Raw genomic sequence first — 17570 nt, forward strand, 5'->3', positions numbered from 1 at the left:
TCGTGTTTATTTTGTTTTACAAACTGATTTTGCCTTGTTTTTTGTTGTTGTTTTTTAGAATTTAGATTTTTTTGTTTATTTGGTTGGATTTTTTTTAACTTGATCTCCATGTTCTTTTTCTTCAATGTGAAATGTATTTTATAAGTTTTTAAATTGTTTTATGCTATTTTGCTTGTTTGTTTTTTTTTTTAGTTTTCTGCTTTCATGTTTGTATTGTTTTACAAATTGATTTAACAAATGTTATCCTGCGTTCTGCTTCACTTGTTCTTCATCGCTCTGTACCTTTAATCGGTATTATTCTAACGACCAATGATCGTCTGAGGCGACCATTACGTCTTAAATTGCGGAAACAACTTTAAGTTTCACTTTCTGTTAACTGTAAATGGCGTGTCATACTGTCAGACTGAAATTCGGTCAATTATAAACTAAATATCTTAGTTTTGTTTGGAGGAAGTGACAGATAGTTTGAGCGACAGGTCTTCTGCTGCACTGCTTCACGTTTTACGGTGTGATTAGTTCAGTTTTCAGGTGAGTTCTTCCTCTTTTCTCCGTCGATTTTAAAGCTTATTGACTCTCTACCAGAAAGGAAGAAGAAATAAACAGCACATAAAACACACAGAAACGTGATGAATGCGTGTCTGGTTTCCTTCAGGTGGAATCATGTCTGCTTTATTAGGAGAAATCGCACGCATTGACCAAGAAGCAGCCTCTATCCTGGAGGGTGAGTCACAGGTTTTGGAGCAAATAAATTATAAATATTGTAAATATAGCTACAGAACAGCTGAACGTACAGTTTTTACAAGCACAGGCGTGTATTGAGCTGTTTTTCTTCAGAGGCTTGTAGCAGAAACAGAAAGTAAAACTTGATGAAAGGGTTTTAATAACTAATATTCTGAACTTCTTGCTTTCTTTCAGATGCTAAGTTTAGCACAGACTCAGATCTTCAGTTTCTGAGTCGAGATGACCTGCGAGAGTTGTTCCCTGGAAATCGGGAATTAAAGCGCAGGAAAACCATTTTTGATATAATTCACAAACAGGTGAGCGAACCAGCTGGGAGAGGTGTGTGGGATTTTGTTTTTAACTGCAGCACCTGTTATCCATGATCTATAATGTCATATATTACACATATTAAAATACATCAACATCAGTTATTGGAATAGTTGTTGATGTGCTAAACAAATATCTGTGTATTTCTGTCAAATATTCCAATCTACAGGTGATAAATTCCACACTGATAATTGTTCAACAAATTCAAACTTTACATTTTAGGGGTCAACAGATGTGGGTTTTTCTGGGAATGATCCCAACTATTGGTAATCAAGAAAGACCAATAACCAATATTCAGAAGTGATATACAGTCAATGCGACATTTTAGCAGCACGTGATAGCGGAAATCCTGTCATTCATAACTAGGCTTCTTCATTAATTAAGGTTACTTTAACAGAATTGCTGACTTATGTCGATATGTTAAAGCATTAGTAATTATTGTTTTACACACTCAGTTTCAGGTTGATCTGTCTTTTAACCTAGCCTTTAGCCATTAGCATAGCCTTAGGCATTGTGGGAGAAGCTAATTTCCTTGTTTTGTGTTCAGTTTTTGCTGCTTGAGAGACATTTCTGAGACCACAGAGTGATTTAAAGACAGAGAGAGGCTTCAGACCTGAAGTAGAGAATTGAATCTATTAATGATCGTCCAATAAAAACACAGAAACAGATATTTGGAAGAATGCCAAATATCGACCACGATAATCAGCCAGTCGGTCTATCCCTTCTTCTGACGTTAGTACAGACATCTGGAAAGTCATTTCACCCGGTCAACACTCTAATTCCAGATATTTGTAATTAGATTTTTACCAGGCACAATTCCTGCAATTCCAACATCGTTCTGACAGGTTCAAAACAAGACTGAACAATTCGGTAGAAACATCTACTTGTGTTTGTTCTGACAGATATTGACATTGTGATTTGAGGGAGAGGAGGCTGCATCAGACCTGAAATAGAGCATTTAACCAATCAATAATCCGCCAATAATAATACAGATAATGGGAAAAATGCTAAATATTGGCCACAGTAATCTGCCAATCAGATAATCGGTCTACAAATTCCTGTAATGTTGCTCTAAATACTACTGATGGTACTTACATTTACAGTTGTTAAAGGCTTTGCTGCTTCGTTTTGTCGTTCCCCACAAGTTTGAAGAAAGCAGCGGCAAGTGCAACAATAAGTACAAAGTCAGAACAAACTTTTGTGAGGTGTGATCAAAAAGTTCAGAGACTGTTCCTATAAAAATAGATTTAAATTTGGCCGCCATCTTTGTTAAAGTACTGTCCTTGTGCAGTGTTACTCTGCTCCCAGTGCTCCTGACTCACACTTGCAGCCATGACACTCTGTGCATAGGTAGATTTTTGATTGTGTCACATAAATTAGACCCTGTAGATGTAATCTGAGTGAAGATTCAGCAGCTGGAATGATTATCTCCACTAAATAGATGTTGGCGGATTGCTCAAGGGGAATAAGTGAAAGTTAACATAGCCTACTTTGAAGACTTAACCTGCTAACCTAACTCTTGCCTTTGAAAGGAGGTCTAAAATTGTATCATTTTCCATTTTTTGGCATCATTGAGCAAAAATTCTTTAAAAAACTGAAACTCAAATGGTCTGAAAGGAAGCCAGAGTTCTCCACTTCCTCTTGGCTCCGTTTCCTCACTTGAGAAGATCTAACCCACGATGGGAGATTTTGTCCAATCAGAGAGAAGGTGTTGTTCCTAAAAATGCACATGTGCATGCATTCATGTCTCTTTTTTCCAAATGTCTGCTGACCCCAGCTTTCAATAAAGATGTCTAACATGTAGAACTTCAGAAGTATACAATGCACACATGCAATGTTTCATTAGGATTTTAAATTTTTCCATTGTTTGTTTCAGAAACCAGTTGATTTGCTCCTAGAAGGACTGAGGGAATTCATCCCACTAGAATCTTTGAGAGGTACGTGCACTTATTAATGGTTGCTTTCACTTTCGCATGTGAAATGTAAGGGATTTTTGAATGTCTTTGTTTAGACTTGGAGCAGCATTCTGGTGGAGCAAAGGCACAAAAAAATCCCAAAAGATATAGGATTAAAAATAAATGAAAACTTCAAGTAAAATCATTATATCACTGAGAATAAACAGAGCAAGTGGAATTCAAGGGGAATCAACCAAAACAAGCACAGCTGGAAGTAAAATAAGACGACAAGAAAACCTGGATTAATAAATTAATAAAAATGAGTCAACCTTCAGATTGTTCGGTGTGTTCTTTTCTGTTGTAAAGCGTTTTGAGACATATAACAGTATGTGTCGGCATTCAAACTCTAATGCACAACCTCATATTTTCCATCCAGCTGCTCTAACCGATAACGGTGTTTTGGTCGACTATCTTCATGTCCTGAAGAACATGAAGACACAGATGGACAATGTGCAGACTTTCCTTGATGCTCACATCAATCTGCTAGAGGACATCAGCAAACCTGGGCGCAACCAGGAACTTCAAAATGGTAAGTTTTTGTTTTACTTCAATGTCAGGAATAAAGATAAAATGCTTTTTTTAACACTTTGGTGTAACGTGCAGTTTGACCATGTTTCTCTGTGATTGAGATTTGTGTGATGATTGAATTTCCGCTAGAAATCCTTTTTTGTGTAGCATCCACTTGTTGTACCATAGATTAGCTATAGTACCTTGTTGTGCCACCAGGTGGAGCCTCTTACTGTTTAATACTGTATCCCCCAGAGGAGGCATTGCTCAGACTATAGGCAACTCATGATGGCAAACACAGAGTATTGTGGGGTTTTTATCTAGCAACAGGCAGGATGACAAAGCCTTATGTGGTGTTTAATGACTTCCAACCAGAGCTCACGTGTTTAAAACGAACTGGCATTGACTAAGACAGTGTTACTGTATCACAACTGTCTTTGTGGTCCCAATCTTTTCTTCACTGAGATGGTGATTTTAAAGTATGTGCAACATTTTGAATCAGTAAATGCATTCTCTCATTGTACTTCATAGGATCTAAATCAGCCACCTCAGCCACCACTGATCCAATGGAAATTTCCAATAACCAACATCATGACCGTCAAGGAGCTTATGGTAAATATAACTTTTCTGACCCTAAGCCTTCATGTCATGTTTGTTTTGTAGGCTCAAATAAAAGATTATATAAAACTAAATTGCGAGACAGAGGGCGCTGTATCACTCTTTTCCCGGTGCAGCTTCATCTGAATCCAGTTTTCAGACCATGTTCTGTAATGGCCACATAGATTTGAAAGTAGCTGATTTTAGACAGTGATTTTAAAGTATGTGCTATGTCTTGAGTCAGTAAATGCATTCTGTCATTGGATCTAACAGGATCGAACTCAACCACCTCAGACACTGCTGGTCCAGTGATGCTTCACAATAACCAACCTCATGAGCATCAACAAGGAACTCATGGCAAATCAAACTTTTTTGACCATAGGCTCTTATGACATGTTTATTTTACACAGGATTTGCTGTAAGATTCTGAAATAACTCAAAGAAAAGATTATATATAACAAAGTTTGGAGACAGAAAGTGCTGTAAGACTTTTTTCCTGGTACACCTTCATCTGAATCCAGGGTTCAGACGAAGTGTTTTAAAATGTCCTTATAGCTCACGGTGAAGGTCACTTCCTGAGTTGATTTTTAATCACCATAATGCCTTTTTTATGTGACTTTTTTCCAGGTTCACCTGTACGCCCACGTGTCAGCGGTGAGGTGGTTCACTACTTACCGCAAACAGGTAGAGGTCATGATCTACAAATAGCCAGAAGTAAATCTAACTTAATGCCACTTCACAGTTTAATGACATATGCTGGTCATTCACCAAATGCTTGACCATCTTTAAATTGACTGATTTGTTTTGAAGTGGTGAGTACTGATTGAGTTGAAAAATCTGGTTTATAGGTAATATTAGTTTTGAGTTAATAATTCTTAAAGAAGGTGGAGTCTTGTTGATATTTGCATCGTTTACTTGGCACCAATTTAAGGATCAATATCCAAAGTGCCATAATTTGAGAAAAAATGTAGGTGGAGTCCCGGAATTAAGTAGGCTCATTGATACATGTATATAGTCTCCAATGGAATAATCTTGCTTTGATAGAATTATACAAATCAGTTATATGATGGTGCACATTTGGCAAAAAAAAAAAAAAATCTATGTTTTTGTCTATTCTGTCATTCCACCAACCATAAAACCTTCATTACCCTTTTCCTGTGATGCCACTTCAAACATTGATCCACAGATCGGTGTTAAGGACATGATGAAAAAACCGACATGACACCACCTTCTTCAAGAAGTTTTAACTCAAAAATTTCCATTGCTTATGAGCCCACATTTTACACACGGTCGACTTAATCAATGTTCACCACTTTTCTTTCTTATTTTTTGAAATTTGTTGAGTTTAGTTGGAATGAGCCATACAATTTTTTCATCTTAATGTTTGTTAATCAATCAAGCATTCTGTATTTTTCAACTCCAGTGCCACATAAATCTGATTAGTTTTATTTTTAATATTCTTTCCCAACTCAAAAAGATGTAAAGTATGCAATCACATGATTTCTTTCCTGTTCGGCAATTTTTTCAGTCAGCCTGCACAAGACTTACAGGAAAGTGAGTTTATGATCATATACGGTTGAGTGTTCTGCAAACATGAGCTCATCTGTAGGTAATGTAAGCATGAATAGCATAAATACATTGTCAAGTAAGTGGCACAGTGAGTGTGATTTAATATTTAAAAAAAGATTTTTTAAATTGTGTCATTTTGGTAGCGAGAATATTTAGTTTTCAAGGATCATTATGTTTCAATGTGACGGTTCCATGCTGCTTTTCTTTCTGTCGCCACAGTGAAATACCAAGTGGTTGTCAGCGGTCAAACATTTGGTGCACACGTACAGCTGATAGACAACATAAAGTCTCCATCTCTGAATCGTCGGCTTCAACTTGTGGAGAGCACTCAGGACCCTCAGATCATCTTCGTCTTCTGTCCGATCGTGTCACGTCTTGCAACGGACGCTAATGCAGCCTTGGAGGAAGTTAAAGGTACAAGAATTCATTCAGCTTACACCGAATGGAAATTACACAAATAGTAATTCATTTGCAATGGGATTCTCATTAAGTGTGCTTCAATCCATAAGCACATAATGTTTTTTAGGAAATTTGTAAAACTGTTAGCAGCTGCATGTTGTTTTTTCCTGAATAAGGAACAACAAGACCAAAGAAAGGAAGTTTGTACACATGGGCCCAAGTTCCTAGCTAGCTAAAAAAGTTAATAGGATGCATCAAAGTATACTACACTAGCAAAATAAAAGTTCTAAAATGTTACAAAAGGTCAGAAATTAAAGCAATTTCCTTCAGTATAAGACCTATATGCACTTCAATACAATATCATGTTTGAATATATGAAGTTTCATAGTTTTATTGTGCAGCCGCATTGATCTGTAAAATAAATACATTACGCGCATTAATAGTTCTCTACCAGCATTCTTGTCTTCTAAAATTTCCAGCTGCAGCTTTTTACCATTATACATTTTTATGTTATTCATTGTTCTCCATTAAAACAACCTGTTGACTGAAGCATCTGAACGTCTTCGGTTCAGTTTGAGCAGAAAACGAGTCAAATGATCATTAAACGCTCCTGTTAGTGTGACGAGTTTGAAGCAGAAAGTTGAAAAGTACCTTTGTACCTGTTAACTCTGACTGAGGTTTTAGTTTTTGGCAAGTCGACTCACACAAAGAAAGTCTATGTTAAACTGGCTTCATAGTTCAGCCTCTGATCTGCTAAACCAGCGCTGTAAACTCTGGAAAAGCTGCACTGGTTAAAGTAGAATGAAGTTTCCTGTCAAATTTTAAATCCCCTTTTAATTTATTGATTATAGGTCCGGGTCCATATAGAATGAAGTCTGGGTCCACCAGTTAGTGACCTGGGGTCTAGTATGTAGTGAATTAAACGACACCTCAATTCAGGGAATTTTGCCTCAAGGAATTTCAGTAATCGAATTACTTGAATAACTTGAGGTATCGTTTCCGCTCTAGCTGGCGTGAGAACAAAGAACCCTGAATCCTTGATTTCTTCTGAAATGTTGTAGTCTAGTGATCTCTAGACCTTTGGGACTTCTCTCTCCTTCCAGTCGAGGCTGTGCTGTTTCTGAGGTGCTGGACAATGCAGTGGAAAAAAATGCAAACTTTTGGGAAACAATGTTCAAGAACTGCTTGGAGTTCAGCGTATTAAGTTTCCATTAAAAGACAAAGTAAAAGCCTTGATGCGTCAAAAAAATAATTACAGAATATATCCCATTTGCACTCCACAAGTCGTGTCCTTTTCCACATCGTAAGCTGATCCATTTCAACCCCACAGTGTTTGGACTAGCATCCCAATCTTCCAGGCATGACTTCCTGATTTTCCTAACTGGAATTCTGAATGGATGGCTGGTTTTATTCCTTTGGGAATCAAGAGAAAGACAGACCTGACTCCTCTACAGGCAGCCAAAAAAAGTCACTGCAACTGGTCAATGTTCACACTCGTCCTACGTTTCTGCCCACCGCCAGGTTCCCTTGTCTCGACCAGCTGTATCCTCCTCTAGTTCCTCTTTGAGTTTCTGTGTTTTTTTTTTCATTTTGCAGTTTTACGCTCAAAATCCTGTGTATCTAACATTCCCTTCTCTCTGTTATTTTCCACAGGACAGGAGTCCATCATCCTGGTGCTGATGCACCACGTACACGAGGTCAAGTCCGTAACACATCTGAGAACGTGGGAAGACAACCAAAATGTTGTGTTATACGTCCACGTTTTCTACCATGAGAAAGTGCGTGGATTACTGAAGCGACCAGAAAATAAGGATGCTGTCTGTCAGATACAAAGAAAATTGCTGGAGATGCATCCGTGTAAATACATCAACGCTAATGCTCAGGATGAAAGTAGTATGACCAGGAGACTTCCTCACGGAGGCGACAACAGCGGCTCTCAGAATGACGGCGATAAGAACAGTGATAGTAAACCTTCACTTCTGCAAAGGTTGTTTGCCTAAGCAGAAGTGATATTTTTGGTCGCAGTAATGATGATATGATTGGAGTTAACATCACAGTGTAAGTGAAACAATACATACTGGACTACATCAACAGCAAAAATATCGCAGTAAAGTGGAAATATTTAAATGTAATGATTGTAGAAAACATAATCTTTTCCTCCTTTGTAAAATTGGATCAGGTACTAATAAAACTGGTCTAATCGTGTCTCTGTAAATAGCTAAAGGCAGAGCTTTGTGTATATTTCCAGCTATTGAATGTTCTACAACCACATTGTGTCATTTGTGTTTTAGGAATTTTTGGTGTAGTGAAGACAAATAAACAGTAACTAGCCAGAGGTTCAACTTCATGTATTTATCCAAGACTAATCAATTAAATGTAATAAAAGTGTACAAGGTTTGTTAGCATGCAGTTTTGTTCTATACTTTATTGTAAAATCATCTAAGCCTTTAATTTTAAATGAACTATCAATAAAAGTATCATCATAGTGTCTGTAGTCCTGTTTTAAATCATCTTTGAATGTATTTTTTTCTTTATTGTACATGACCAAAAACTGGCACAAACCTGATTTATTTATCTTTTCACAAACAAAAAATCTGTATTAGCTTTTGCATTCTGTATCTGCAGCCTCATTAGCTTAAATTAATTGTAAATTAACATTAAAAGCTGGTATTTGCAGAATCTTAAATCATTGTAACCTGGTTATTTTATACTGAAATAATCCGAACAGACTAGAGCTACACATATTCGTATGATTTCCGCGATATCACGTCTTTTTGTAGTGATTTTGAGTGTTTTCGTGGTCGTATTGTCATGTCTTTTTGTAGTACTCTTGTAGGGATCTTGTACGTTTTTGTGGTGATTTTCCATCTTTCAGTGGTGATTCTGACTGTTTATGAGGTGATTTTGCAATTTTTTCATGGTGTTTGCACATTTTTGTGTATGTATTTTACCGATTTAGCATGTTTTTGGGGTAATTTTGCTTTTTTTGAGTGTATTTTTGTTCATTTTGACCGATTTGGCATGTTTTGTGGTGATTTTGCATCTTTTTGTCATGATTTCTCATCCTTTAGTGGTGATTTTTGCTGTTTTTGAGGTAATTTTGCATCTTTTTGTGGTGATTTTGCATTTATCAATGGTGATTATTACAGTTTTGGGGATAATTTTGCAATTTTCCATATTGTGTTTGCACATTTTTTGTATTTTGTATCTTATACATGTATTTTCTTTTATTTTTGACAGATTTTTACAGTTTTTGAGTTGATTTTGCATCCTTTTGTCATGATTTTTTATGTTAGTAGTGATTTTTACAGGTTTTGAGGTGATTTTTCATCCTTTTGTCGTAATTTTACATCTTTTAGTGGTGATTTTTACTTTTTTTGATGTGATTTTGCAATTTTTCATGTTGTGTTTGCACAATTTTGTGGTGACTGTTTGCATCTTTTCTCTACTTACAGCCTTATCAGGTGTTGAAGCGGCTAACTGGCCTTTTGATGGTATGATGCAGGTGATTTGTCACTCAGCTGCTGCAGTCTTTGACATTATTTATACAGAATTGTCCCGTAGATTTTTATTCCGAATTTTGTAAGTGGTGAGAATCTGTCTGAACCTGCACAGGCGGGAGACAAGGAAGCATCTCTGAATTATTTTTGGCTGTACATGGTTTATGCAAACTCTCTGGTGGATGTTTTAGCTAATTTCCATCTATAAAGCTTTTTTTTCCCCTGTGTCCTGATTATTTACATAGATTTCCTACTACCAGCTAACTTTCAACTGTCAACACTGTGCTCCCTCTAACTAGTTTTACAAAAGCCTGAGTGACAGAAACATTTATTTTCCCTCTAGGATCTTTACGTAGTCACAGCTGCTTCACAATGCACTGAAGGATCACCTGTGGGAAGTGAGGTCCTGCTACAACAACAGCCTCTAATGAAAGTAGACTGCTGCCCTTTGTGCAGCTTCCTTCCTGTCACTGAGTGATTTTTAGATGCAGTACAGCAAAGCTCGCTAACAGGCTCCTCAGCTCACCTCTTGAGCTTTCAACAGACAAACAAGGACACATCTGAGCCACTGAAAACACATCTACTCTGTTCAAAGGTCCCTTCCATGATAAAGGCTTGAAGTTAGGAGGACTGTAGTCGCAGCAAACACTTTATTTCTGTATGTATAGCTGCTGCTGTACTGTAACTTCATACCTCCATATATTGACCCGAGAAGCTCATAACCTACAGACTAGATACACAATATGTTTTCCTACCCTAGCGCCTGTTAGGGTGGCTGAGGTTATTGTTTTATGGGGAGCGTGATGGCTACGAGTTCAACTTTGTGGCCAAAGACTGAGCAGCTCCATAAAACAGGCCTGGTTCTCGTCAGCTGTTAGCAGCCGGGTGTTGTTCTTTCTCCAAGTCTAACAAGTTTCTCAGTCAGTAGTCAAAAACATGCAAGATCCCAAGAGAGTCAAGATTACACCAAGCACGCCAACACACAATGAATAAGCTAGACTTAATGTGCTTCAAATACTAGCTTCTTAGGTTGATTTAGAATTAATTTAGGCTAATGAGGCTGCAGGTAGAGACCACATGCAGACAACTTTAAAGAATGGCCCCACTCAAGGACGTGAAATCACGACAAAAAAGATGCAAAATCACCACTTAAACATGCTAAATTACTCAAAATTACACAAAAAGACTCACAAACACAATGAAAACACTCAAAATCCACACAAAAGATGTGATCACAGAAATCATAAGATGTTTTTAGAGCTACATGCTATACTATAGGCTTTTTTAATTGACATATTACTATGACATTTTTTGTTTTTGATTTTTTCTTGTTTTTTAGCAACATATAAGAATTTGAACAGTTTTAAAAAATTACTATACTTTTACTTGTGCAGTAAACTATTATTCTGAGGCATTTTTTAGACCACATATTATACTCTGATGTTTTCTTGAAGGACATACTATTTTGACAATATACTGCACTGTGACATTTTTTGAACCACATATCATACATGACAATTTTAGGTAGCGTCCTATCATTTTGCGCTTTTTGAACCACAAAAAGACATGCAAACACACAATGGAAACACACAAAATCCCCATAATAACATGTGATACCACAGAAATCATATGAATTTGTGCAGCTCTAATCTGTCATGATTATTTCAGTACTGAATAGCCAGGTTACAATGACTTTATATGCTGCAAATACTGGATTTTTAGGTTGACTTAGAATTAATTTAAGCTAATGACACTGTGTATTACACAAACACTGGGAGAGAATCCCAAAGCAGCAGCAGAGGAAATGGTTAAAGAGAGTGTAAACCATTCACGCACAAACACTGCTGTGAAGAGAGTAAAATGAAGCGTAAGAACAAACCCAAGGATGAATTTGAAGTTTCATCTGATTTGTTTTTGTTTACAAATGGACTCAAATCCCAGCTCTTTTCAATAAGTGATATATATGCATTTCTTAATCAAGTCTTGCTACTACAAATATTAAAAGCACTGATTGAAATGTTTAGGCCAGGAGGGCTTTATAGTATCTCAGAACCTCCTTTTAATAAGCCCAAAATGCAAGTAATAAAATGTATTGAATGGGGGGAAAACACATGTTTATGTTCATAAAACTAAAGTAAAGATAAAAATGTCCAAACAAGGAGATAAAGAACCAAATGTGATGTGAGTTCTCCAAGCACCTCCTGACAGCCCACAGTGTTGGAAATGACATGAAACTGCTCCCTGATGTGTTTAATGTATTCAAAAAGAAAAAAAAACTTCTGTTTGAAAGTCCTGATTGATTACACAGCCAGAGAAGCATTTCGTAGAAACATATCATGTACAGTATGTGCTCAAAGTCACGCTACGTTTTAAGGCATTTCGTGTCGGTGTTGTTATTTATTGGTATTAACGCATGATAATTTTTTTTTTTTTTTGCATAAATTTGATCTGGCTTCCCCACAATTTAGCATTTCATCTCTTCTCATAGTAGTTTTGACTCTGTAGGCATCTTGCACGTTTTTGTCGTGATTTCGCGTCCTTTAGTGGGGACTCTTACTGGTGATTTTGCATCTTTTGCATGTCTTTTTGTTAATTTTTACTGATTTGGCACATTTTTGACGGTGATTTCATGTCATTTAGTGATGATTTCTACTGTTTTTAAGGGTGATTTTGTCATTTTTTGTGTTGTGTTTGCACATTTTTTACACAACATACACCAATCAGGCATAGCATTATGACCACCTGCTTAATATTGTGTTAGTCTCCTTTATTTCTTCAAAAACAGAAGTCACTTTGTATCTCATGCAAACTGCCATGTCAACTTTCATGCAGCATAGTTCCTGAAATATTATTCTGTATGAAACTGGGGGAAAATGCACAAGCCATTCATCTGTCCTGGTGCGTTTATCACGAGGCAACAAATATTGCATGAGAACGGTGCATTATTTTCTCCTCGCTGCTGTTCTCTGGGTAGTTTTTTCCCCCCATTCTTGACCTTAATAATAAATAAGGCCCTCGGGTCTTTACATCTGCTTATCGCTGCTGCCACACTAATCTGACACAGACCTTTTCTGGGTTTACACAGAAGATGGGGAGAACATTCCTCCTTCTCATCCCGGTGAAGCTGTTTGCTATTAGCTGGTGTCAGACAGATGCAGGGACCAAATCCATAAGCTTCACTCAGGAATGGCTTGGTCATGCAAAGGTCACTCGCTCACCGTTCATTACGTCAGCGGGCAGCTGAGGCATTCCTGCTACAGCATAATTATGTGACGTGTCTTCCTGGAAAGAAGTTCAGGACAGATATTGGTAAATCTATGAAGTTTTTTCCAAACTTCTTACTAATAGCTGCTGTTAAATTAATAATTTAACAAATCAATAAGACTCCTATTAGGGGAGGGCTATAATTCTAGATAATGTCAGTAATGAGTTCAAATTAACCACATATCCATAAAAACTCAATTTTCACCTTTATTTTGTATTCAGAGTCAACTTCTCTTGGCTACTGGCATATATGTGAAAACCGCAGATATGTGCATTTTTGCCTAAATAACACACCGAGAGTTTATTATTGTACTTTAACTGCATTTATTTTACTACACAGCTACTTTATATGTTCTTATTTGTTATTGACGTCAGTTCCAGTGGCATATCAAGCTCTTGAATTTTCTCAGAGACACTGATGGAAGCATCATTGGTAAGTTCAAAGCCAACAGTACTGCGGCTACAGTACATAATCGTGGTCGAAAAAAGAAGTTGGCGGCAAGCACATCAAGATTCCTGCGGAGACAGATGGCTTATTGCCACAGACCTGCAGGAAGATTTGGCTGAAAGAGGAACTGATGTTTCTGTGGACACAGTACGCCGTGGTTGAATAATTTTGCAATCTGCTTTTTGTAAAAAAGTAGAAATTTTGGATGGATTATGAATTAAATCTTGAATCTTGAATTAAATCTTTACCAAGAACACTGCATACGCGGGGCCACCTCCATCATGAAGGACCCCTCCTACCCCTCACATGGACTTTTTGTTACCCTTCCATCAGGAAAGAGACTGCACAGCATCAGAACCCACATATCAAGGTTCTGCAGCAGCTTCTTCCCACAGGCAGCCAGACTGTTTAACACTCAGCGGCTACATCACAAGTAGACCTGCACACACGCCCTTCACCTCCATACCAAACACTACAGTCACATTAATCTGACTCATTATCACTCCAGTAGCAAGTACTGCATGATTGTGTCTGATGTTGTGCTTTTGCTTTGTTTTTATCTAGTTTAGTCTTTTTAATTCATCTTATATTTTTAACCTTATATTTATTCTTAACTTTTTACAGTATTACCCTTATTTCTGCACTGTGAATGGATGTGAGAAACACCATTTTGTTTAACTGTGTACTATGTACTTTGCTGAATGACGATAAAGTTGAAGTTGAAATTGAAGTAGATTTTTGCTTTTGCTTTGGTAGTATATTTCAATAAATAATAACAGGTCACCTCTTATATGATTTAGTAACCCCTTGCAGTTGTAATTTTGCCCATTTTGCCAGAATTTCAAAAATGTCATGGGGGTTGAATAATTTTGTATGCAAATGTAGTTTCAAAAATGTCCTTAGTTGTTTTCTTTGCTTTATGCAGGCCAATAATTTGACCCTTGTGAAACAGATTAACATCCTTTCCATGATCACAGAATATGTCTTCCAACAAAGCCTCTTACCTGTTTGCTTAGTTAATCCAGGTGGTGACTTTTTTGGGGGGACAGGCAGTGTATATTAGTAATCCCTCATGTCTTTTGTATTATTCTCTGTGTGGATACATTGGCTGCATCTGGCTGAGGGAGGCAGATATATATTTTCACTGTGTCAGGCTGAACTTTCGTGGGGAATATAAATGACGGCGCTGCAGACAGATTCATAGCAGGTAATTATGTCCATAGTTGCATAATCAGAGATGTGTGCTCACTACTGAATGCTTTACAGCCATAAACAAGAGGCAGCTCTGGCTTGGCAAACAAGATGTCACAATAATCTCTTAATTTATAGTTCAGTCAGAACCAGCTACAGCTCTCACTATAGATTTTTACCACAGGCACGTGAAGTATTCTCTGAACGCGTGTAATTTCAGGCGTAGGTTTTGCCAATATTGCTCCAAAATGAAGAGCAAGCACGTCTTCTCACTTGTCTTTTTGCTCTTCAGTCACTTAGATTAGTTCTGTTTTATCACTATTTTTTGGTTTATTTACAGAGGAACCTTTAAAATCTGAAGGTTTTAGCTTTTTCTGGTGACCTAAACCTTAATCAACCCACAGATATACAAACATGTACCTGCCAAGAAATCGGCAAATATTATGACATCGAGCTGTTCGTGCAGCCCAAATACGGCTTGCTACGTTTGAAATTAACCATGACTTCCTAAATTTATGCTATTATGCTATTCCTGATGTGGCCTTTTGTCATGAGAAAAGAGGAGAGAACAAACATACGATTTCCAATATACAGTAAATAGACTCTACACTGTAAATGTGTGCTGCTCTTATGTAATTAACATCCCTCCTACAATAACCAACATGTGGGCAAACATTTAAAGATCTGAATAATCACACAAGAGACGTGTTTTAACAAATATCCTGTTTCATGTGCTGGAAAGTCTTTGACAGAATCAGTAAATTGCTGTTAATTCAGTGGATTCATTGCAAAGCTAAAACTTGCATAACTTTTCTGTCTTTGTTTCGGCTGCCAACCTGTCTGAGAGTGTAAATCTTTCAAATGATGCAGGTGTAACTCATTAAAGCTAATTAATTAGGTCTTATAAGCTTATAACTCTTATATAGGCTTTTGCAATTGGGCCCTTCGGCTGTGGAACCGAGCTCAGGGAAGTAAACTCGATGTCCTCTTGTAAAGACGCACTTTTATCGTCAGGCCTTCTCCTCATCTGTTTGTATAAATTTGCCTTGCTCTCTGTTGTTATATATCACATTATCTGTTACCTATTTTTGTAATTTTGTATTGAATCCTAGTTATCTATTGTGGTTTATTACTGTATTTGTGTTTTGTAAAGCACTTTGTTATATTGTTTTCAAAGGAGTTCTATAAATAAAGCTTTTTATTATTATTATTATTTGTTATTATTATTCTCTGCCATGCCTCAAAAATCAATCTCCCTACATCCTGTGTACAGAGAGTCCACTCCTCACATCGTTTAAGTCAGGATGTTTTCTCAGGTTTCTACAAGTCCAACCATCCATCCATCCCCCCTACCCCTCTTTGGTTTTTTCCTATTTCTATGGGAAGTCCTGGGTAGTGGCCCAATCATTTCAGTTTTTATCAAGATGTGGCGATAACAGCGGCAGGTTGATTGCCGCATGGAGCCACATGAGGAAAGGGTGCGGCAGAGAGGCCCTCAATTAGACGTCATTTAAAGAAGCCTGTGCAAGATAAAGCAATTACAACATCACTGCAGGGAGGCTCTGTTTCTATGACTTCAGGATGTACTACAGAGGAAGCTGTAGAGCTGCCTATCACAGGCTTTAATCCAAAAAAATACCAAGGCAATTACTGTCAGGCTTCACGGTTTAATATATAAGGGTAAGAACTGTAGGAAATTAAAAGCAAACAAAAGCAAGGGTGGTGTTATGTGTCCTTTAACGCATCTCCTCTCATGCTCTCTGCACACAATTAGCCTAATATTTACGAGTAAAAAGACAGCTGTGTGAATGTATTTCTTGCTGCTTTCTTCACCAGAATTAAAATTCAGCAGGGTTCTATCATACATTTCATACTTGTAGTGGCATGGGATCAGAATTTCCTTGCGTTATCTTTGTAATTGAGGAAACTAGAAAGTAAAGCAAAGATTTATCTCTGTATGTGAGCAAACAAAAGAAGTCCCACGACGCTGCAAAGCAACCACTTCCCCCTCTTTTCTGCAGCCGGTCTGTTACGTATATTCTCTCAAACAGACCACATACTTTCAGTGTAAACAGTACTAGCCAACCTGTTTTCTTCAAATCATTCCTAAACATTCAACATTTGATTCATCTTGAACAGAAATCATTCCAACTACAACAAACTGTCCGCCTTCCTTCTGAAAGTCAAGCTTCACTAAATCCTAAATCTGCCAGGATTTAGCTGGTAACTGAGAGTCTTTAAAAAGCATGAGCTGTCTTCAGAGGGTCAGTTGCTGTGCATCCTTCTGCTGTCATGGCAAAGCACATAACTGCAATTTCTCTGTTTCACGTTTTGCACATGTGGTTCTGGTCCCAGTGTTCATTGCATCTGTCTGCACTCTGCTCTGGCTGATGCCTGTTGCACATCTCCTCGTAACATGAGAGAGGAGACCACACCACTAAATCCTCGGCACACCTGTTAAACATCCAGCGCGATCCACCTATCAGTATCTGCTGTGTGTGAAGTCCTAAAATCACAGATGGAGATTTCACAATTGACTGACAACAAGGGTTTTTTCTTGACAGCACATTATCTGACAGTTTATTTTCAGCCAAATGGATTTTTTTTAAACTTTACTTGTTGCCTTAGCTTCAATCTCACCTGAATTTGCTCCTAACGGCTCTCGTAACCCGAGCACATACAGAAGTGATGCACAGCGCTCTGGCCTCTCACTTAAATAGCATAAAGGGCCACCACAACATGATGAGAGTCTATGATTGTTCTTGATTGCTAGCATCCAACATGCTGATTGCCCGCCTGCAAAGTCTTCCCTCTGAGCGGGCTTATCAGGGTGTGCAACTGTTCCCTTTTGCCCCAGCAGCAGGAAACGAAGGGCGGGGAACGTATGGGGGGTGTGGTGAGCACGAGGATAGAAAGGAGTAGGAGGAGGGTCCAGGCGTTATCATCCTCAGCATTCTGATTTACAACCCCATGGCGCATGAGCGGGACAAGAGTTAAATGTTGAAGCCAAGAACTTCCACATGAGCAATGAGGCTAAAGGATGGGGATGTTTGTTACTGCTGTTTAGAGCTAAATTTTTTACTACAGTGAGAT

The 17570-nt window shown here is 37.8% G+C and overlaps 1 protein-coding gene across 2 annotated transcripts; it reads left to right on the top strand.

Annotated features, from left to right (window-relative positions):
* The first annotated feature begins 355 nt into the window (after positions 1–355).
* Positions 356–8560, top strand: LOC110963529 (uncharacterized). 2 transcript variants are annotated; one of them, XM_051936775.1, is made up of 9 exons: positions 356–528; positions 653–721; positions 916–1037; positions 2924–2984; positions 3379–3531; positions 4041–4121; positions 4734–4820; positions 5895–6089; positions 7728–8560. In XM_051936775.1, the coding sequence occupies exons 2-9, from the start codon at positions 661–663 to the stop codon at positions 8072–8074; spliced, it is 1107 nt and encodes a 368-aa protein (XP_051792735.1). In that variant the 5' UTR covers positions 356–528; positions 653–660; the 3' UTR covers positions 8075–8560. The 2 variants fall into 2 exon arrangements, with proteins under 2 accessions (XP_051792735.1, XP_022067647.2); XM_022211955.2 differs by having other exon boundaries at positions 4734–4790.
* Positions 8561–17570: the final 9010 nt, after the last annotated feature.

The sequence above is a fragment of the Acanthochromis polyacanthus genome, chromosome 16, assembly GCF_021347895.1.
Source record: "Acanthochromis polyacanthus isolate Apoly-LR-REF ecotype Palm Island chromosome 16, KAUST_Apoly_ChrSc, whole genome shotgun sequence".
In the NCBI taxonomy this organism is placed as follows: Eukaryota; Metazoa; Chordata; class Actinopteri; family Pomacentridae; genus Acanthochromis; species Acanthochromis polyacanthus.